Genomic DNA, 23,056 nt, shown 5'->3' on the forward strand with positions numbered 1-23,056 from the left:
CTGCACATCTTGCACAGCGGTAGTTCCATAAAATACGTTCTTCCTATTTCAGGGAAAATGTGGTGGGAATGATCCGAAGCCGGAGCAAAGAGATCAAACACAGGCGACAATAAGCGTTGTGGACCATTTTTGATCTTTAATCTTGAATCAGGGAAAGAGACATTTGCGTTTGAAGCCATTTCATGGAAAAAAATATTTACAAGGAGGACTCAGTCCTCACCGACACTGACAAGGACATTAGTAAAAAAAACAAAGAGACGAGAGAGAGTTAAGGATTTGAAGTACGTCTGAACCTTAAAAACACTGCTCTGATCAAACGATCATGATAAATATTATATTTATAATTATTTATATTGTATTTACAGAATACTTCAAATGTACAATGTTCATGTATTCTATAAACAAATATAAATTAGGCACACTTTTGTGTTTGACAATCATGGGAATGGAATTCGAAGGCCGTTCTCTCGCTGTTTCGACTAAGCTACACCGAACTTTGGCCAAAAAAAAAATCGGTTTCAATCTTAAAGAGGCTACTCCGACATAATACTAACCTCCTCGACGGCCTGTAGTTACAGCATGGATCAGAACGTACACAACCATGTTACACAGCAGGACTTGAAGGATTTGATTAACACTGTAGACAGACGCGGGCGCAGTCCCAAGAAGACTCCGTGACCAGCTCTCTTACGGACTCCTCTTTGGAGAATATTGGTCAAGTAGGTCTGGTGGAGCATCCTCCTTATTGCAGACACCTATTCTCTCCTGTTGGAACTCCAAAGAAGAGGAGGCAAAGACTGGGGGGGGGTAGAGACAGTTAAGGGCGCAGACTTGGAAATGATTATGGGTCGACAAGGATGGCGTTAATTCCCAAACCGTTTTGCTTCTTTTAAGGTGTACAGTCATATAAGGTTCAGAGACGACAAATAACAGAGCAGCTACGCTATCTACAATGAATATACAGTGCAAAAGAAATGATGACTAAACGCACGCAGAGGGATGGAGGGGAGAGTCGGCCATCTGGCGCAGCCTATAAGTCTGACTCGGGCATATCTGGTACGTCGGCCATCAGGTAACCGATACCGTAACGGCCATTGGGCGCGGTGTCTGCATCGGTGCCTCCGCCGCCGCTCTGCTTGCGGTAGATGCTGTTGCCGGGCATCGGCGAGGGCGCCTCGCTGGGAGGCTTGCCGTGGATCAGGCTGGCGTCGTCGTCGTCCTCCAGCCGGGCGCTCTCCTTGATGATGCGGCCCTTCTTGTAGGAGACGGTGGAGAGGCTGCTGGTGTTCTCGTCGATGATGTTGAAGTAGCGCAGGCCGAAGACCACGGGCACAGGCATGATGGCCATCACCACCAGGGAGATGCACACCACAATGCCCCAAGGAGGGAAGCTGAGGGTCTTCTCTGTGGCCTGGAGAGCCACAGAGGTAAGCAAAGCAGACAGAAGATCACTCAAATGTTGATTAGTTGCTGTAAACAGACTGTCAGAAGCAGCAATCTACAAATGTAGCCATGGAATAACAAATTTTATAAATCAATAAACTAATTGTTAATGAGAATTATTCCAAGAGTTTGACCAATGTACTTCTATAAAATAGGAACTACGAGCAATAATTCTGTTTTATCTAGTGAGGCAAATGTTCCTTAAAGCGATTCCTTCTTGCAGCGATGCATTATCCTGACATGACAAACTAAAAACTACACGAGGAGACACTTTGTCTCGTTTTGCCTTCGCCCCACTTCGCCATGGTTTTTTAATAATAACACAGGTGCTTGAGTGCCTGCATGGTAGACCAAACATCCTGCTGATTGTCTTCGGCTTAAAGGATACCTGAACATGTGTTTATCAGCGTAAAACGTTTTTCTTTACTTTCAGCTACTGCCTCGTTTCTTTTGAACTCTCTCATTTGCTTTGAACTTGTTCCAGGTTTGACCAAGTCGGAGACGTCAGCTCACCTCTTCCTGTATCCAGGCACTGTAGCTGGGCGGCGTCATGATCAGCTGGATTAAGCTGGAGCACAGGAGGACCATCAGCAGGATGGGCGTGATGTACTTCCACATGTAATAGTAGAAACGGTACGGAGTAAAGCCCAGCATGTCCTTCAGGTCTTCAAAGAATCTGAGAAAGCGACAGCGGGGCGAGAAACCAGAGCAAAGCAGCAGGAGGTAAGGTCAGATGTTTGTGGCGCGGCGCTCACAATCGTTTTATGTTTCCGTTTCATAAACCCGGCGGCCTTTAGATGTTGTTCAAACTTCCCCTTCATCAAAAACAGCCATTAAAATGTTGTTCCGCACAAGTGGGGTATTCAAGTCGTTTCTGTTTACATGTTCAAAGTAAAAACTTGGCAACATGCCCCCGGTGATGTGCGCTTACTTATCAATCCCGTAGAACCAAGCGATTGCCACGTTCTCCAACACGACGACGATGAGCAGAGGCAGAGTAGCCGAGTAGTCGTCGAACATGGCCACAAAGTAGTTCCCTGAGCGCTGAACGAACAGCAGACCGATAGAAAAGGCCAAGGCGCAGCATCCCACTGCAGGAGAGAAGAAGCAGGTCGTCGGTTACTGCAGATTCTGACGTTTTTTCATTCATACACAGGCATCAGAGGATGGGAAAAGAAGTTTGATCGTCCCGAGAAATGAATGCAAATTGAACCCACTCACAAAGTGGCGTTTTGACCTTGATCAGGTTCAACAAAGTGCTGCTTTGTTTTTCTCTTTCAAGCAAAACATTCGCCTCAAACCCAGTTCTCTAATGCTGGGCAATACATTTACCTCTAATGGAAATCTTCTAAATTTACCATCAGTAAAGTGGGTCCACAGCATGATACAACCTCCACCCTGTTTTACGGCAGATAGGCTGCTGTGTTCCTCATTGCTGGGACCCCTTCTCTTTGTAATGCACACCACCTCCTTGGGTCCGGCTTCTTGTATCACTGCTATGCAGATGACACCTAACCGCATCTTTCATTCTCACCAAACTCACGCATTTCACGGTTATCTCTCACCTTGACTACAGCAATGCTCTACTTACTGATCTCCCAGCATGCCCAGGGAAACCCCTATAAATGATCCAGAATACTCTACTACTCAATTGGCCGCTGGCCACCCATGACTGCCTGAATCAAAATCAAGTCACTCATGTTCTCCTGCGAAGTGGCTGTGAGTCTGCGCTGAGCACATTGATTTGCAGCTAAATTTCAAAACAGTGTTTGCAGCTCCTTTTGGAAATAGCAGCTAGCTTTTGAAAAACACCGGTTGGCATTGCAGAGTGTTAACAAACACGTTGAGACATTCATTTTCTTGAAAATAAGACCAAAGCTGTACTATGCTGTTGTTTTAAATTAGCTGTTTCCCTGCACTGGGACCCTCCACAGGAAATTAAAATCTCAGAGAGAGTCAAACATGTACCGAAGAGGCTCTCTGGCTGTGGAAGACCAAACCTTTCTTGGCTTCAGACACTATGTTGAGGTCACATTATATTAACCTACAGTGTGTTATACAGCTTTGTGAGCCTTTCGGAAAGTTTGTGGAGTGAGAAAGACCAAAGTCCACACCAAAGAGGGTTAAGTTTACCATGCTATGGTGCCTGTAAATAAGCTGATCTAAACTAACCTTAACAGTCATGCAAATTACCATTCTGCACCCAAAACACTTGTTGGGATGAGTGCTGCTGATGAACTCTAAATCCTTCATCACAAATTTGAAAAATACCACTGAACTGGCAACAAAAAGGATGATTTCAAATGTGTTAATTTCAATTGCACAGCAGTCACTATGTTAAAATACATGTGATTGCTGAAGTAGTTGTGTGAGGACTAAAGGATTTGTTGCTGTTTTTTCCCTGACCTGTAAGAAACTCCTTGCGGACTTTAAAAGTGTCAATCAGCGGAGTGAGGATGCCCTCGATGGTGCCGAACATGCTGCCGAGGCCGAGGTTAACCAGCATGAGAAAGAACATGACGGACCAGAAGGGAGAGGCTGGGAAGTGGGTCATAGCTTCTGTGAAGGCGATGAAGGCCAAGCCTGTGCCTTGCACTGCCTGTTAGATGGAGAGAGAATGAGGAGGAGTTAAAACTCTGCAGCCAGAATCCCATTAGAGGAATATCGTATTTTAGCAGACAAAATTCCACCTCTTTCCCGGAAAGATTTCACTGTGAAACATCTATTGAAAGTGCTGAATTTTAAAAGCACTAACATGTAATATGTAGTTCAAATAGGAGGAAATATAATGTACTGTGTTCAATGTTTTATTCATCCAATTTAGGGAGCACTCAGTTATTTTCATTTCTGCTGAGAATCAGACGATACATCTGATACCACAGCTAATTGTTGGCTTGTGATAAAAAAAAAAGACTCCAGGAAGTCAGTGTACTGTTGGAACAAACACCCAATTCACTATAACTCGTTGATTTTTCACTTCAGTTCTTCAGTGAATTACACATCAATGCATAAAATGCCCCTTTGTGAGCTTCAGAAATGCTGTTAGGATTTTGTGACCTGCAGACAAAGCTAAACTAGCTGCATCCAATCTCTAAGCTATGCTGACTAATTGTTAAAGGGGAAGTTTTTTTTTTTTAAACATGGACCTTATTTCTAGCATAAAATACATTCATCTGCTCATTGATAACAGTTTGGTGAAAGTCTGTGTCCTTTAGATCACTCGAGATCATGTTATTACTCAAAATCACATGGCGTCACAGTATTTTTGCGCTGCCATGTTTGTGTCTGCCCGCAGCACTCAGGTCAGAGGTTACAGCGTTGTCACGTTACCAGAACAAGTGGAGTAGGAGGGAAATCGGCGAGAGACCGAAAATTTACATTATTTGAAAGATGCCAGGAATATGTTGTGCTGTTGGCTGTGATAGCAGTCGACAAAGAAACCCCAGACTGCAGTTTTATTCCATCCCAAAGGACGTAGAGCGGCGGAATAAATGGTTGGCTGCAGTAAGACCACTGGCAGCCAACAGCTAACTCCAGGTTGTGCAATCAACACTTATTGTCCGCTGAGTCCTCAACTCTATCTAATTTTTATTTTAGTCTTTGGAAACCCCTTACAAAACTTCAGATGCCATATGATTAACGCTGACACGACTTTACTTAACATGATGTTAGCTACCTTAAGGGAGATTCACATTTGTCTTATGCTAACGTTAGCTAACTTTATCTGAGTATGGTACACTCAAAAGCTTGTGGTTTATTTCACCAATACTTTAAGACGAATGAATGAATGAACGCGTACTATTGCACTGTTAGCTTATAGCTCCTGTGTTGTTGTTATTGGGGGAAATCGGGGGCTTATTGGGGGCTTTCTACAAACGCATCTAGTGGGACGACATCATCGCCGCGCACCACTGCATCCTCCTGTTCAGGAGCTCCTCATCCATATACTCTGGCTCAAAACAGTAAGTACGTCCATCCAGTGGGATGTCATTGACGCGTGCCGCTGCAAGACAGCTTATTATATCTATGAGCTTATTTACTTATTTGCGTTGTGACGGTCGGCTATGTTCACACGGAGTTTGCTGCTGATAGTTTTGTGCATCATGGTAGAATATTTATCAGATTTTGACGACATGGACGACGACTTTGAGTACGATGGACGTACTTACTGTTTTGAGCCAGAGTATATGGATGAGGAGCTCCTGAACAGGAGGATGCAGTGGCGCGCGGCGATGATGTCGTCCCACTAGACGCGTTTGTAGAAAGCCCCCAATAAGCCCCCGATTTCCCCCAATAACAACAACACAGGAGCTATAAGCTAACAGTGCAATAGTACGCGTTCATTCATTCATTCGTCTTAAAGTATTGGTGAAATAAAGACAGGTAATGCCTTATTTAGAGGCTGTATTGTCTATGCCCCATTCACTCCCGTTATATGGTTATACGCGGATCTTGAGTGATCGAAATAGCGTCCGAATGACGGCAACTTTCACCAAACTGTTATCGGTGAGTAGATTTAAGTATTTCATGCCAGAAATAAGGTCCAGGTTTAAAAAAACAAACTTCCCCTTTAAGCTAACTGTTTAACAACTAAGCATATTTCCTAAAGTTTTGCCCTCTTTTAAAGTCAATATCACATCCATTTGTTTATTTTGTATGTACCTTATTGAGCTCATCTTCAATGCTGCAGGATTCCAGCCCCAGTTTCTCGTACTCGTCCTCGTTCACCCCTCTGATGATATTTATCATCTGATGGTAGTCATCAGCACTGACCTGACTAACCTGCGTCAGGTTTATGTGGTGGGGAATAATGGTCGGTTCGATGCCATTCCCCAACAATGCCACAATTTTATTGGTGTTCCTAAAAGATAAGAATTAGTTATTGACAATTACATGATCCAAAGACACAAACGTTTTGTGAATTTATGTGTTAAGACTGTTTAGTGGCAAATATTGTCAAAACCTAATTGGACCAGAGAGAATTTTCCTATTAGCTGAGAAAATGAAACGGTGTATTTATTCAGTCCAAGAAAATAGACAAATTCTGAGTGTTGGACCATAAAGTAAAAATTTTTCCCTGAAAAACAACAAAAATTTGCTCAGTTAATTATTGCTAGACAGCCTAGAAGCAGTTAAACGTGAAGAGAGAAGCTCGTACTCACAGAGCAACACATTTGCTGTTCATGATGTTGGCTTTAAAGCCCAGCACAGCAAACACCACCAGGGTGGCCAGCACAGAGGTGAAAAAGTTGATGAACGACACCAAGACGGCGTCAAAGTGGCAGTTGTTGTCGCGCTTGTTGTAACTGGAAAAGGCGATGACGCCGCCAAAGCCGAGACCCAGTGCGAAGAAGACCTGCGTGGCCGCCTCTCGCCACACCTTGGCCTCCAACATGATCTCCAGCTGAGCAGGACACAGACACATTTGGTTTCATACGGTTACTCAGTCTGCATTCGTATTTATGATACATCAGGTGTGTGACCTGATATCGTCTTATGTGATTTCACCATAACACGTTCACCACATGAGCAAAGAGGGGTAAAAGATCAAGAGGAAGCTGACATTCAAGGTGCGTTCAAGGCCAAATCTTATATTTTGCAATACCGATTTCCTATTTTCATATCATGTCATTTAAATACTGAAGCCCTATATATTTGTACATTATGTTAATTAGCAAAAAAAAACAATCCATAAATTGGTTTATTGGTGGAAATTAATCCACAATCCATTTATCATGATAAATATCTAATACAGTTTAAAAATTTTTTTAACAAAATTCCAACATTTAATGTCTCAGGAATGTAATAGGCCCGTTTTTTCTAAACTTCTAAACACCACGGAAGGAGGGAACAGCAGTTGTTTTTTTGGGTGGTGGAAAGTCAAGAGATTTTATCATCCTATAAACTGAGTTCAAGCCACAACGTGCACCTTTGATGAACCTTGGCTATGGCTTCATGTTTGATGTACGAAAACATAAGACGATTATTTCTACTGGAACAGAGGCTCCGAAGCACAGCTGCAGTTCTTCTTTCAATTCCTCCACGAGCCGAATATTGTGTTGTGTGTTTTACATCCATCCATTCCGTTTGGCTTTGTTTTATTTTTCCCTAGAACACCGGTGCCGCTGTGATTGGCACGTAATTTCATTCTGCTTCCCTATTGGTTGGTGTGTGACAGTAGCGATCAAACTGTAAGATGGCGTTTACCGTCACTGTCAGAATTTTGTTCCGGCTAACTTTAATAGCAACATCGTCCCAACAGGCACCTGTAAACCACTCTAAAACTATTCTGGAGCCATGAACAAATGTGGCTTCATACATCTTTGTCTTAATTTGTTATTTTGCAGTCAACCATCTCTCTAAGAGGGCAAGTGGATCCAGATCCTGACAGCAAAGACCCACTAAATTTCCCTCACTCAGGGTGGAGCAGTCAGGTTGGAGCATGTCACGCCTGTATGTGCTTTTTTACAATGACTCACAAAAGCTGTGAATATTTATTTCTGCCTTTATTTTTGCTGTATGTCAAGAGTGTCACCGAGTCAAGCGACAGCTTGTCAAACGTCTCTAACTGTTCTGAGCACAAAGCAGGACACACACTCGGCTGCACTTTGATGTTCGCACTTGCACGGTGGCAGAAAGGCTCCCGTTTGAAGTCGGGAGATGTCAGCCGACGAGGCAGAGCAGACACGCCAGACAGACGCGCCCTGCTGAAAAACGACTCTTTGGCTGGCTGGTTACATAAAGACTCGGCAACTCCTGTTTCCATGGTGACATGATTTTGTGGTCTGAATTGCCATTGGCCACTTGCAGCTGAAGAGCCGACCTATTAAAGTGCAGAATTAGTCTTTTGAGTTCCAGCAGTGAAATGGTGATTTCAACGGGGGAAAAAATGCGAAGGAGATAATAATGTTTCTCCTGATGTCTCCAGAGATGGAAAAAGTAGTCAGATCAGTAACTTCCCTGTAGATAACACGAGTGTAAAAAGAATATATTTAACTCATCCTTATAAAATACCATCAGCAAACTATATTCAATATCTATTTATTCTTTTAAGCAGAATGACCTTATTTAGTGTTAATTTATACTGTCTCTACAATATATGATTATTACTATTACTAATACAGACAGTTTTTACTGATAATCGTTTAATTTACTTTTCTTATGAGAATTTTTTGTTTTATAAGTAGGTAAATATGAATCAATAAAATAGTTTTTAATTAAATGTAAACAGACAAATTTCGTGGAGTAAAAACAAATTTCCCAATGGAATGTAACACTGTAGATGTTTAAACAATGCTCGAGTGATGTTTCATATGGAAACATAAAGAATAAAAGAAAAAACCCAATCAGCATAGAATTTGTACATGATCCGCTCTAACGTGCTTTACCTTGGGTGTGAACATGTGTCGAATCCCGTCCACGGAGCCCTTGAGGAGCAGAGCCCGAACCAGGAAGCAAATCAGCACGACATATGGGAACAAGGAGCTGAAGTACATCACCTGCAAGCAAAAAAAAAAACAAACAAAAAGCTATTGTTTAATTCCTGTTAGACCTGGGCTTGTAAGACAACGCAGCGCTTGCCTGTTTCGAAAACTTCACTGGCAGATTGTGTCGAATGGATCGTGATCACTTGACAGGAAAATATTCAACAGGAAAAAGTATTCAATAACATTCCATTCGTTTAAAGTAGCTCTTGTGCAGGATTTCAGTTTGCAATGGAGGGATGTGGTTGTATATTTCCAGGTTTTTTCCATGAAGAAACCTTTAACGACCTTAAAATGACTTGGGGTATGACTTTACCTTTTTCCCTCATTCAGTGGATGGCGTTCTCTGAAAATGTGAATCAGGCTCCGCCCATATCCCCACGCTCCAGCACATGACATCACCTGCCCTTTGTTCTCCATCTGTTTATGCTATGTTCTGTTTAACATTTTTAATATAGGATTAATTCAGCTGTAAAAGTTTAAACCAGAGTCATTCAGAAGAGAAGTTTGTACACAACTGGAAGTATCTCAATGGTTATATCTGTCACTATTTGTCTGAACATATTTCTGCAGGCTCACTGGTGGGGCATCGTAAACACGTGTCTACATGTCATATCCTTTTGCTGCCACATATCAGGAACATGTGGAACAATCTGAGCTTCCGGCTGCTCTTGGTTGTGTTGGTGCTGTTGTTGGTGCTTAGCTTTGCTCTGCTGTGAGTAACAAAGAGTTCAAAGGGACCAAAGGTCTGCTTTGTAATGTACTGGAATTTAAGCGTTTAATAAAGAAGACTGTCCAGTGCAGCTGTTGTCTGTCCACTTTACTTTTGTCTCTGTGGTATTCATCGCTTTTAGCGCTTTGTCCTCTGTTTTAGCCAAACAGTATTCAGTGAACACGTAGCATCGTCCATTAAGTCTATGTGCTGCTAGCTTTCTGGAGGACTGTGCATCTGTCCATTTTAAGGGGCTGAAAGCGATGCAGAAGATACCTTTGTGCAAGCTAGCTAGATCGAGCTGTAATCTCTCTTATTACGCAGCTGTTGCAGCTTTCCCAGCCTGCTGCTCTCACTTATCGGCGCCTTGGTTAAAGCATGGGCGAACTTGGAGATGATTAACTTCTGATGGAATCTGGATCCAGAGTTTAATATCCATTCATTTAATTATTTAATCATTTCATGTATTATTTCAGCCTTGGTGTATCTATTCAGTATCTCACTGACCTTCTTTCATTAGTTATGATAAAATCAAATGTAAGCTCTTTTGCCAGAACTGGTCGCTGCTTCAGTTCTCCAAGAGCAGAACTGCCATTGATACCTAATCGACAACACATCATTAACTAGATGGCATTGTTTGTTTTGACCTGTTGGCACACGAAGACTGAGATCAGGATTGAGGGCCTGAGTCAGCCCAGTTTCCCACACTTTGACATATGGGTTTACAGGGGTGGCTTCAGGGTGTGGATGCAGACACTGAGATGTGGTTTGGGGTTGAGTCATAAGTGCAGTTAGTGAATCACAGACATTACGCCTCTTGCATGGTGATCCATATGTACTCTCTGTGTAAGTTGGTCAGACATCTTAAACGCAGCAGGATTACAGTCATGTATTTGTTCAATATGTGATTGTGCTACACATTCAGTTTTTATGTAATCTTTCAATCTGAGATCACAATCCTCTGGCTTTTTTCCCCCCGATGTTTTCTTCTTCGAAAAAACTCAAGGAATTTCTTTGTCCAGAGGAAATCATACAACGATTTTCCAATAAATATATCATAAAGCCATTCATTCCTATCATTATCATAGAAATGTTTCAGAGTTGATGAAAAAGAGTTACATTTACCCATGAAGGTAAATGTTTTTGTCATAACTAGAATACTTTTTTTTAACCCCCCCCCCATCAGTTTCTCAGCTGCAGCTCTTTAAAGGCCTTTCTGAGAAAGTGCTCCCAGCACCATGCTTATGTTGAACACAGCTGTGGCCTTGGCCAGCACAAAGCTAAACAGCCTGCATGTCTTCTTCTTTACAACCTGAGATTTGCGTTTTATCTCAAAAAGGGAAATTACAATGAAGGATTACGTATCCTGCCACATAGCAGCATGCTTCTTGCTAAGGTCACATTTCAGTATGATATAAAAACATGCTTTTTCCCCCGCATACATTAAACCATATGGCAATTTTATGCATAATATTTCTAATATTCATTACTACAACACAAAAGTGTTAGAAAGTAAAAACTTAATTTGAATGGTTCAGAGATGTCCAAATACTGTACCTATCATTTGATCAAAATCATGTCCCACGTCATAAGCCAAACTATATTTAATATATATTTAAGCAGAATTACCCTATTTAGTGTTAATTTATACTGTCCCTACTATATATGATTACTAATAGTCTTTTACTAATACAGCTTTTACTGATAATCATTTCATTTAATTTTCTTATGGGAAATGATTACTTTAATGGTAGGTAAATATGAATAAAAAAATAGTGTTGAATTAAATGTCAACACACAAATCTAGTGGAGTAAAAAGAAATTTCCTAATGAAATGCAATACTGTAGATATCGAGCGACATAAAAGCAGCTAAAAACTGGATGTAAATGGATCTTTTTTATGGAAATATCTTGCTTGAACTTAACTTGAACACATCAAAAGCCAAAATCCCCCCTTCCATCTCCCTTTTTGCCACACTTTTGGCAATCGAGCCAAGCCGAAAGAGCGCGTATAACCATGGCAACCAAATGGTCTGATCCCTTTTCACGCCCACCCACACACAAATGGCACAGAAACGCAGTCGGGGTATTCTTTGGACAAGCCTTTTGTGTGAACATGGGTGGTGAGGGCATTAATATTCTTTAGTAACACATTGCACCGATTAAACTTCAAAGGAACTTGGAGCTGTGCGTTTCTTCAAGGAAAAGTTAATGCCCAGTTTTACTCAAGCCAACTCAAAAGGGCCATCCAGACACACCAGGTGGTTACAGAACGTCCATCTGGCCCAAACTGTACAACTAACTGCCAGGTTCTGTGTTTTAGATTTGTTTTGAAAAATTAAGAGTTGCAAAATAAATTCAAATCTTTGTTGCAGGTATTTCTATATTCCTGATGACACTGGAAGGGATTTATGCTACTACAACCTCTCTTGATAGAGTGACACAGGAGATATTGACAAAGACTGCAGCTAGTCAGCAGGGTGTGTCAGGCGGAAAAAGAGACATGTCTATCATATCGCTGCAGGAAAGGCCAAGATTAAAGCACCTCTGCTGTGAAAGGCATCCATCTTGTTTTGTTTGCAGCTGTTGTTATGGATGTGGAGCCAAGCAAACAGTAGAGAACTGTGGGGATAAGGCTTGAGCTAAGAACGAAGGCTGGAAATCACGTTTAGATGAGACACCCATGGTTCCCATTCGTGCTATGTACATGTTGCAGTCTAAATTGAAATCCAGTGGCTTTCACCTAAAAAGTTGACATGTAAAGCTTGACTTACATAGACAGTACTCTTAAGCCTGAATAAGTTATATTTGGCGTGTAGGAAACAAGAAAACATTAAAACGAGTGAGCAGATGCAAAGCCACATCATTTCACAGGCTTACAAAGGCGCTATTGCTAATGTAGCATTAGCAACGATCAGCTAGTTGCTGGCTTTGTGTATCTGACGTTTCTTGTTTAGCAGCAATGAATACAATGGGTGTTTCAAAGCTTTTTTGTTGCTACAGAAGGAAGTAACTCAAGCTGAAATTGAAGCACATGCTAAAATAAAATAACAAAAGCACTGTTTTATGTTTTTTGTACAGAAAAAAACCCACAAAACACACTCTTGCAGTTCATATTCAACCTAATCTCAAAATTAAACCACTTTCACCTGAAAGCTTACTCCAGGAAAATTGCAAAGTCCAATCAGTTTTCAAATTAGCACAGCCTTGGCTCTGACCTAAGAAGTACTCAGCTAACGCTTCTCACATGATATGAGAAAGTATCTGATGATAGATCACCCGTGCAAAGAGATGAAGAGCCGAGTGAGTTTGCAAGCAAACTACAACTTTTAGCCAATGTGCTAATCCTTCCGGATGCAAGTCACGCTACTGTCAGCTTTGTTACGCTAAGCTAATGTAAGCTGAGCCAGAAATCCCACATAAGATCACATGAGCTCTTAGAATGTAACTAAACAGTATCATTAGAAAAATTTGTCAAGTCACATTACAGTTGTCATTTAGAAGTCAATTTAGATCCTGCTAAAATGAGCCAATTTTGTGTGACACGATTTTTTAACACTGCATAAAAAACGCCTTTTATTTAGGCCACTATCTTGGCCAAGCTGCCAGCATTATAGGTCAACTGTAGTAAAGCTTTTTCCTCTATTCTCTAACTCTAAAGCTCTCCCAAACCATCTCCTCCTCGCTTGATTATCTCTTCTTAATTAAATAGCTTTATTGGACTCCTAGATAACAAAAAACATATATCCTTACCTTCCCAGAAGACTGGATTCCCTTGATCATGGCGAGGCAAACCATTGACCAGGCAACCAGCAGGCACACTGTCATCTTCCAGTTGAGTCCTCCACCCTCAGAGATGCTGTTAGAGATGTCCAGGGCCTCTCGATACCAGTAGTAGGTGGTGGCTGAGCTCTTCTCACACTCTGGGACCACGACTGTGGACAAAACCATAGCAGTCATAGTTAACCGGACAAGTAAAAGTAAAAAACAAAAGCTTTCTAAAGCTAAAACTCTGTGCTCTGAATGAGAACAGGTCGTGGAATGTGGTCCCTCCTAACCAGTTCCTGTTTCTTACATGTGCTGGTCTTGTTCTTGACCAGCGGACATTCATGCCATGGCAAAGGTTGCTGGAAGGACTGGGAGAAGTAGAAGAGGCTCCAGCTGATGATGACATTGTAGTAGAGGGCCACAAAGAAGCACACCTAAAGGCAAGGGAGTTAACATTAGACATGGTAATGTAAAGCTGTGTGATGTTAGTATAGCTGCTGTAATTGATGCCTCCTCTCCTGACAAAATTACCAAGTGGTGGCACATAAAGGCAAAAAGGTGAAGGACCTAAGATTGAGCCTTGTGGTACGCCAGAATTAATTTTATAACTTTTAGATGAACAGTGATCATACTAAACAAAAAATATCTATCTCTGAGATAAGATTTAAACCAATTAAGAATGGAAGCCAATCAGTGTGCAAGGTCAATGAAGAAGAGCGGATCAATCTCGACTTGTGCTGTCTCTGTACTGTGATCTAAATAGCTTCTCCTCATATGGGGCTTAAAGGGGAACTCCGGTATTTTTAAACCAAGACCTTATTTCTGGCATGAAATACATTTATCTACTCACCAAGAACAGTTTGGTGAAAGTCGGCGTCCTATAGCCGCAAGTAGCCACAAAACAGCACCTATGTGCTAACAGAGCTATAGAACAAGTTTGTTTATTCATTCTTCTTAAAGTATTGCTGAAATAAAGACAGATAATGCCTTATTTAGAGGCTGCATCATTCCTGCCCTGTTCACTCCGCTATATGGATATACGCCAATCGCGAGTTATCTAAATGGCTTCTGATGGACGCCGACTTTCGCCAAACTGTTCTCGGTGAGTAGATAAATGTATTTCATGCCAGAAATAAGGTCTAGTTTTAAAAATACTGGAGTTCCCTTTTAACTATGCAGCAGCAGGAGGGACACCCATCTGAGTAGATTAATTTACAATGTTGAGACCGTCTTTATTAAAACACGGGATGTAAATGCCGGTAAAAGATTGACCATTAAAGCTTTGAATATGATGAAACTTTTCTTTGTTTGAATATTCTGACATTTTTCTTTGATTTTCATGTAGCTTATTTTTAATTTATACTTCTGCTAAGTGTACTTAAAGTTTCATGCTTGCTTACACATCCTAAACTGCTTCAGCATAATGATTATTCACAATGTTGTCATCCATTCCTTTGTCAAGTTTCACTTCATGATTTATTCATGAATACACCTTTAGAACAGACCAGAACCTGGTGTCTGACTCACCACACAGCTGGCAAAGCCGATGCCCCCAAGTCGAGGGCTGATGTAGTTCCACACCCCGATGCTGCCCCTGCGGATCCGCTGACCGACTGCAAGCTCCAGGAAGAAGAGCGGGATGCCGATCAATATGAGCAGGATCAGATAGGGCACCAGGTACGCTCCTGCCAGTGAAAACAAAATTGAGTTAGACGAAGCACACGCAAGGAAGTGCAACTGTTTCATCAGCTTACTGTGACGTCCCGTTGCAGTTTCTGCAAAAAGCACATGGTGCACAGTTTCACATGATGACAGCACTCTACTTTGACCTGATATCTCCCTTAAGTTGACACTTTTGGGTTGTGCATGGTAGCCTCTACCTGAAACTGACACATCTGCATGTGTGAGCCTCTACCTAATGCTCCCCATGGCGTGTGGTGCAATCAGCCCACAAAAAAAAGACCAAAAACCAAAAAAAGACACAGAAGTCTGAAATTACCTCAATTACAGTGGGAGTACTTTGGGGCACGTTATAAAAAAGACATTTCTCTCTAGAATTAGGGTTTCAGGGTGAATCACTAAAATCAGGACAGGCTGTAATAGTGTGGTGCATTAAAATACAGAGAGGCTCATCTCTGGAGACAATCAGAGAGCTCGTGAGCAGTGAGTCTGCCAGCCACATGATGGTTTGAAGGCAATAAGAGAACCTAAACGTCTTTGTTTAGAAGAAATGGCCAGTGGTTAGAAGCGTTCAGTGGCACCAGATTTTTAAAAAATGTCCCCTCTATTTTCTTGTTACAAGAGGGGAACTGAAATAAACATATGTAGAGAGGAGGCCTCTCTTTCTCTTGTTTTCACGTGAAATGAAAGTTCCTGTGTGGGCAATGAAGGTTTCAGAACCCTCAACCATAGAAACCCATTGGAGACTATTGCATCATTTCAAAACAACAAAGGAATCCAGACTATCCTATTTTGAAAGAACATTAACAAAGTTATACTGTAGTTATAGCATCAACGGTTTTGACACACTTCAACCACAAAAATCACACGCTTCCCTCAATCAAGGACAAACCACAACAACAAATAAGAACGCGAGGGCTCGACTTCCTCGAATGTTTGCTGTGACTCATTGATGACAGACTCAAAACTTCCGCCACGGGTGTTTCAACAGATCTCATTGTTTTATATGGCAGGGCGTTCATTCAGATCCTTTCCTGAGTCCTGCTGTCCCTCTGAGATTTTTGGCCCAGATGGGTGTGGCCATGCACAGGAAATTATTGTGTGTCTTACTGTTGTTTTAAGCACGGTTTCTAATATTAAAGCTTCTAATTCTGGTTCGGTCAATACGAGGCTCTGTCTGGGAGGAGGCTTTGACATCAATCGGCATCAAAAACCCCCTCTGGTTTTCCATTGTCTGTAAAAAAAATAAAAAAAAACCTCGACAGGCTTCTTCAGACGCTTTGATGGTAAACCAACAAAGCAAAGAGCCTGACAAGAGTGTATTTCATTCTAGTCTTATTTCATCCCAAAAATAGTTCCTAAGTACCTCACTTCCTGAAGATCAATGTGAGATTTGTGCTTTTCTTAAAAAGTATCCCATGTTCAGCTGCAAGGGGTGCAGAAAACTTACATACAGGTAGTATAAAAACGAGAAATGTTCCAACATCTATTCATCCCACACTTAATTAAGATTTACTTCCATAGTACAGAGTAGACACTCACGCACTTGTGTGAACAAGCTACACTGTGTGTTTCTGTGAAGCGGTTGCCACGGCAGGATGGGCTTTAGACTGTTGTTGTGAACCCCAGCTTCTATCAGTATCAGTATGTAAAACAGTGACATTGCAGTGTAGAACCCTTCGGGTGTAGGGCAGGAAATAAAAGCAGCTTGTGACATTCGTAGTTCAATCTGAGCTATGGTCAAATTTTGGTGGAATATTTTTTCAATTTTGGTTAGTAGGATTAGAAATGGACTGAGCTATGATTTAAGAGATCCTACAGGTTGAGAGTAGGAGCGCTATCCTGAAGTTAGAATTCAGGGTCTGCGCACACAAAAGACGGCCTGAGACCAAGCGAGAGGACAATACGGCGTCCAAACAATTACCAAAGCAAACAAAAACCAATAATCTTATAATTAGGACTTAAAAAAACAAGCAGTCTGATGACTCACTTTCTATTCCAATTATAAACTGTTACCAGACAAAGGTACAGATACATTTCAGGTCTTTGTTTTTCAGTGGGAAATACAACAGTGTGAGCTGTGTGAGTGTTGGTTTGTTTCGATTTTATCTTGATTAAAGATATTCTGAAACTTCTGAAGAAAAAAAAAAGTAATTTCATGTTTCTCTTTGTCAAATGAAGGATGGGAGTAAAACTAAAAAGTAAAAAAAATAAAAAAGGAATATGATACTGTGGATTTGCAGGGAACTTTGTGAGGAGTCTGATATTTTCTAACGGATTGACTGAGAATGAAAACGTCTTTCACTTGTGGCCTCTGTGGCAAAGGAAGCCTCGTGCTTACAACAAAGAGGAGCAGAGCAAAGGTAGCTGATGAAACATGCACATGCATTAACACTAGAACATGACCCTGTCACTGCTGTGGACGGATCAAAGATAAAGCACACAGACACACGCGTCTGCATAGCTATTTCTGCAAGAACATTAACTGAAATGATGCATTCTTTCGCCCCTTAGTCTGACCTCAACTTCCCCTTTAAAGTAAGTCTGAGCTCTCAAACCGGTTTGTTCGAGAGTTCAGACTGTCCTCACTTGTGGTCCTCACCAAGATACCAAAACAAGTACGCACATAGAGGCCTGTCATTTTAATCTAATCACAGGGGAACACTGCAGGGCGACCAGAGCTGTTTAAACCAGACCTGAAAACAATACAGTGAGGTCTCACACACACAGATTCACACGGTCTTACTAATGATATTGAACTTTTCAATGTGAGAAATTGTTGTTTTAAAACTGAGTTTACTCTGTGTATACTATGTTACTACAATCCTAATGTGCTTAATCCATTTTTTTAAGCATGTTCCTCAATAATTATTTAAGCTTTTTGGACACTTACTGCCCACAGTACACAAAGCACACCATCATACCCACTGTAATGCTGTTGGGATATGAGGGGATCATTAGAGTCAAAGTAGTTGAAATGATTCTGACTTATAAATGACAGGATCCTTTATTAATGATACTGATTGATAAAAATGGCTGAGTCGGGGGAAAACGTCTGCTCTCTGCCTCTGGAGAGTGCGGATGCAGGAAAAGGTTTCCGACTCAGAGTTCCTATCAGGTAAACCTGTCTGAGACTGAGTTAATCAGCTTTCGAGAGCCTGTAGGTGGCTTTATATAATCTTCAGGTGGAGTATCACCCACCGGGACACAGGCAGGCAGCAGTTTGTCAGCGGTGATTCAAGTAGCTCAGACGCCATTAAGGGAAATGTGCTTCTGATTGCTGCAACTTTAAATGAGGTTATTATTAGACTGTAATCAAGAGCATCAGAGCTGCTCACAGAATATGTCCTTCGCACTGACAGCAGTGTTAATATCGATGTAGGTTACTCGTCGGCACAGAGCATCCCATGGAGCTCGTGTCAGACCTGAAGGTTGGGGCATACGAGTGATGAGGACGCTGTTTTTGGCACATGGTTCCTGACACGAGTGTTCTTAATATAGCACTTTGTGCACAAACATTCAGTCGACACATAAAAAAAACCAAAAAAAAACAACAACGTGTCTATTTTAAGAGCTTCGCAGTTCATCATCTGTCGGCAAAGACTTGAATATTAAACAGACGTTGAAACAGAATCCTGTAACCGGATTGTAAACACACTGTGCAAGCAGTGCGTGAAACTTTCATGAGTCCGGAGCCTAAATAGAAACAAAGCTAAATAAATATTAGGGGGGGGGGGAGTGTGAGTGTGAGTGTGAACAGCCATTTTCAGGAACATCTCTGAACCACTCATCTATTAAACATGGATATAAAACCAAAACAGAGACAGACACCACACAGACGCAGAGGTCAGTCACACGGTCATCTGTAATAACATGCGCAACGCACAGATGTGCCCAAATACAGTCGCCCTCTGTTTGTTTCTCTGGCGTGTGGTCCCACCTCCAACCAAGTGTGACATCCTCACGCTCTCCTCACAGTGTGCTTCACTTTGATTCTGTTTTAATGTAAGTTTACGCTCAGTCCTTCGTCACATAACGATTGGTGCTTAGTTTGACGTCTGGCTGCAGGAGGAAGCTGAAAACCCAGTTATGCTAATGTTATCGATGCATGATATTAGAAGAATCGTCCAGCATGTTTCCATGTGACTATACTGTAACTCGTTCTCAACTTATTCAGTCGAAGCATGACGTTCTTGGTTTATTACAGATCAGTTACAGATGTTCTCACAAGTCGATCATTTCAGCTTCAGCTCGCTCTCCTTGATGCCGCAGCACGTGCACAGTTTTCTTGTGCAACTGGCTGTAATTACGGACTCTTCAGCGATACCCAAATTACACCTCTGAGTGTCTAATTTGGCTAATCTGTCGTCTGACATCCAGCAGGGCCGGACTTCGGAGTGGCCACGGTGTCACCTCTTTCAGGCCAAATCTTAAAAGCCCAAACTATGAAAATAAGAAGGAGAATCAAACATTTTCATTGTGTTTTGCGCCGGGCCAGATTGAACCTATTTGTATTCATTAGCAAGCACTTATCCTCCAGTTAAATGTTTTATCGGCTGAGCTATTTTTTAGCCTTTCATAAGCCTGAGTTATATTCAGATATATCATGTACCGTCATTTAAGTTAAAAACAGGCGCCATGCATCAATTTCACTGCTTTATGATCAACATTACAGAAAAACGACATCAAAAGGCAATGTAAGGGTAACCGTGAGAGAAATCCTGAAACAACTTGTTTGATTTGTTATTTTTTCTACACATCAAAGGGAATAATTGTTGTCACATCTGTTGTGTTGTGGATGTAAAGCAAACCGAATGCCTCCGGAAGTCAAGTTGCAGTTTACCGCCAGGTCCGTCCATCCTCACGTGAAGCAATTTGATATATCGAGCATTTTTAAATCAGGCTGATTCGAATTAAATATTAAATCGCAGTCCTGACAGCAGACTTGCGTCGCATTTCCGCATATTGCTGCCCGATAATCTACATTTCTTTAGATCACGAACGCTTCAGCGCAAAGGGTTTAACCACAGTTTCAAGATGCAAACTCAAAAGTTGTGTCCCCGTTTCAATTTTTAACCCAATGAGAAATCCCATTGGGATGATGTCACCTTGGGTATTTTCTACTTTATTTCATTATTTGATCCCATTAAACAAAAAAAAAAACATAAAAAAACAAACCTCAAATCATCTCAGAGACATTCTCAGTCTACATGTATGTACAGAGGAACGGGAGATCCCTACGGGAGCATCGTAGTGAAGCCCATGGTGTTTGTTATGACTGTTTTCTAGTCACTTAACAAGTTTACCCATTAGTTATTAATGACTGCTGTCATTTAAGACTCTTTTACTCTATCAGTTAATGGGAGCTAGCTGAAAGGTCAACAAATGAGGGCCGCTGGCAGTAACTCACCCCCTCCATTCTTCTGACACAGGTAGGGGAACCTCCAGACGTTGCCCAGGCCTACAGAGAAGCCAACCTGGGCCAGGATGTACTGGAGCTTGCTGTTCCAGGCTGGGCGCTCCTCCTCCTCGCCATCCGAGCCCCCTTCCTCCACATCGCACTCCTTCCCTTCCCCTTCTTGGTTGTTGACGATCAGCGAGCTCTTCTTGAAGGAATCGTCGCAGGCGTCCTCGTTGGAAAGCAGGTCCTTGACAGACTCTGTGACATCGTCGTCAAGCTCTCTCTTGACGGCCTTGCTGTTTTTGGGCATTTGATAAAGCAAACGGGGGCGAGGGGTGGAACGTCTTTTCGGCTGGCTGGCTGGAAAGGCAGGGCCTGCGTCTGGGGGGGAAAACCACCTTCTGAAGAAACTCGGTGCAAAGCGGAAAGTCTTGGGGCGTTAGGGCTTAAAGGCCTGTAGGGTTTTTAGACAGTTTGTGGAGGTGGAGTAACTGCAAAGTGGTTTATTTCTTCATTATCACCAAAGTATCTGTGGGAGCAGAACAATCACATGTGAACAATGAGAAAGTGAAACACTTGACTTCTTCACTCTCAGAGCCTGAGTTTTTCATTCGTTCTCATCTTATTTCTTTTGCAAACTGCTGTCTGAGTGCTTTAATAGAATTTGCATATCCAAAACATGCCGACTGTGACAAACGATGATAAGAAGTGATTTTTCTGAGAGCCAAACTAAACAAAAGCAGGGGAAAGATAGAGGAAAAAATAAATGTGACAGAAATACCTCCGTGCATTGTTGCAGAAGAAAAACATTTTCAATTCAAGTCTTACACTTATTTCTAAACATCCATACAGAGGGTAGCTTTTAACAGCCATTAATATCACGCGTTCTGATTGGAATGATGCAGCTCTGCCCTCACATGGGAATCACACCACTGGCAGGCACATCGGTGAATGAGGATCGTTTTATTCGGAGTCATTGTTCCGAGCAAATGAAGGCCTTGGAGCGTTAGCCTGGTTGTGAACGGTGACTGAGACAGCTACAGGTCGACCGATGGAGGCTATCACGTCTCCGAGCCTACTGAATAATTGAGGAGACAAAGCAATTTGCATACAACCCCAAACATTCCCTTTTTCCGCGGCTCCTGGGGATGGGGAAAGCCCTCAAACGTCCCAAATCGACAACCTGATTCCCCGTTTTTTTTCCTTCTTCTTTTTAAAAAAAATGTGTATCACTTAGTCGGGAAGCCGGGGTGTGGGCACGCCCGCCACCCAAATGCGGGTAAGGTGCGCAACATCACTGTCTAATAAATTTCAGCCTCAGCCTGAAGGCAGCGCCGGCGCTCTACGCATTTCCCACCCGAAATATGTCCAAATTTACGCTTCAAAATAGCCAAGAAATACATGAAATGATCGCGAGAAAACACGCCCTTTCACTGCTCAAGAGGACTAAGTGATTATTGGAGTCCCTTTAACGACTCCAGATTAGCACGAGGCAAAGGCCGGCGTTTCAAAAGCCAGTGAACGCAACACGGCGGCAACAAAATGGACCAAGGATGCTCCCCAACCTCAACAACTGCAAGTGAGGAGCAGGCGAGGAGGACTGCAGTACAGCTGCTGAAGAAAAATAAGGTGTGACCGTGTTTAGGTTGAGAGTGACCAAACACACACACAAAGACCAAACGCCTTTATTAATGTTAAAAACTGGACCGTTGGTTTGCAATGGCAGAAAAGTGGGCAGAGAAATAGATTTTCAAAATACAAAAACAAATTTAAATAAATTCTCTAAGTCTCAACACTGCCATGTGGCTCGTTGTTTCGCTCGGGCACAATTTGTTCCGTGAGGAATGCGCATAATTTAACGCGCTCCCTCCCGCGCAGTCTTCATGACATCCATGTGAGGTGTTTCATCATTCACTGGCCAGCTCCATCCTGCGGTCTGGTACCTCAGTCAGCCTCACGAGCTCACATCACACGCCTCTTTCATAAACCACTTACAGAAGCGGGGGAATAGACAGAACCGGGATCTCACCTGTGCATAACAAGAGCAGTCCTTTCCAGAAATAACGCGTCTCAAGGAATGAAATTGTGAGAGCACATGCACGGGGAAGACATCATCACGGGTTTCTGTCCGGCCGGTGTCTGTTCGGTTTCAGGCTTCAGCGCTTGATTTGTGTAGCTCGCCACCAGAAGTGAGATGCTCCCGGAGGGGTTCTCTGCCGCCCAAGCACCAATGTCGCTCCGTTACCGACTGTTAATTTACCGTTATTTCAACTGATGTAGCTCCTAAAGTAAACTTTACAATATATTTTGGCTTTGTACGTGTGTATATTCTTCAGCCTCCGGTGAAAATGTGCATATATATGTTGCGTTACCCCCCGTTTGCCTGCTTGGTACATCCCACTACTACCAATCTAACGAGCGAAGGGGTTGTCTTCTGAACAGCGTGCAATGTGCCCGTGTTTATACGTTTTTTAAAAATTAAATAAACTTCTTTGACTGGATGGAACAACGATGTGTATTCATACATCGTTTTTAGGGGATATATATGCTATACTTAGAGGTTTGACC

At 42.2% G+C, this 23,056-nt stretch overlaps 1 protein-coding gene and 1 long non-coding RNA gene across 2 annotated transcripts; one reads left to right on the top strand and one right to left on the bottom strand.

Annotated features, from left to right (window-relative positions):
* Positions 1-116: 116 nt before the first annotated feature.
* slc6a15 (solute carrier family 6 member 15) lies at positions 117-22,711 on the bottom strand. The gene is made up of 12 exons (XM_072386414.1): positions 22,518-22,711; positions 20,498-21,017; positions 14,935-15,092; positions 13,715-13,841; positions 13,393-13,574; positions 8,832-8,942; positions 6,606-6,847; positions 6,106-6,304; positions 3,850-4,042; positions 2,375-2,534; positions 1,957-2,119; positions 117-1,411 (listed from the first exon to the last, which is right to left on the bottom strand). The coding sequence occupies exons 2-12, from the start codon at positions 20,796-20,798 to the stop codon at positions 1,031-1,033; spliced, it is 2,217 nt and encodes a 738-aa protein (XP_072242515.1). The 5' UTR covers positions 20,799-21,017; positions 22,518-22,711; the 3' UTR covers positions 117-1,030.
* LOC140307497 (uncharacterized) lies at positions 1,352-2,595 on the top strand. Its single transcript, XR_011915823.1, has 3 exons — positions 1,352-1,427; positions 1,973-2,166; positions 2,390-2,595. It is a non-coding gene; the product is annotated as an uncharacterized lncRNA (long non-coding RNA).
* Positions 22,712-23,056: the final 345 nt, after the last annotated feature.

This window comes from Leuresthes tenuis, unplaced genomic scaffold (genome assembly GCF_036924035.1).
Source record: "Leuresthes tenuis unplaced genomic scaffold, fLeuTen1.0.hap1 SCAF_5, whole genome shotgun sequence".
NCBI classification, from domain to species: Eukaryota; Metazoa; Chordata; class Actinopteri; order Atheriniformes; family Atherinopsidae; genus Leuresthes; species Leuresthes tenuis.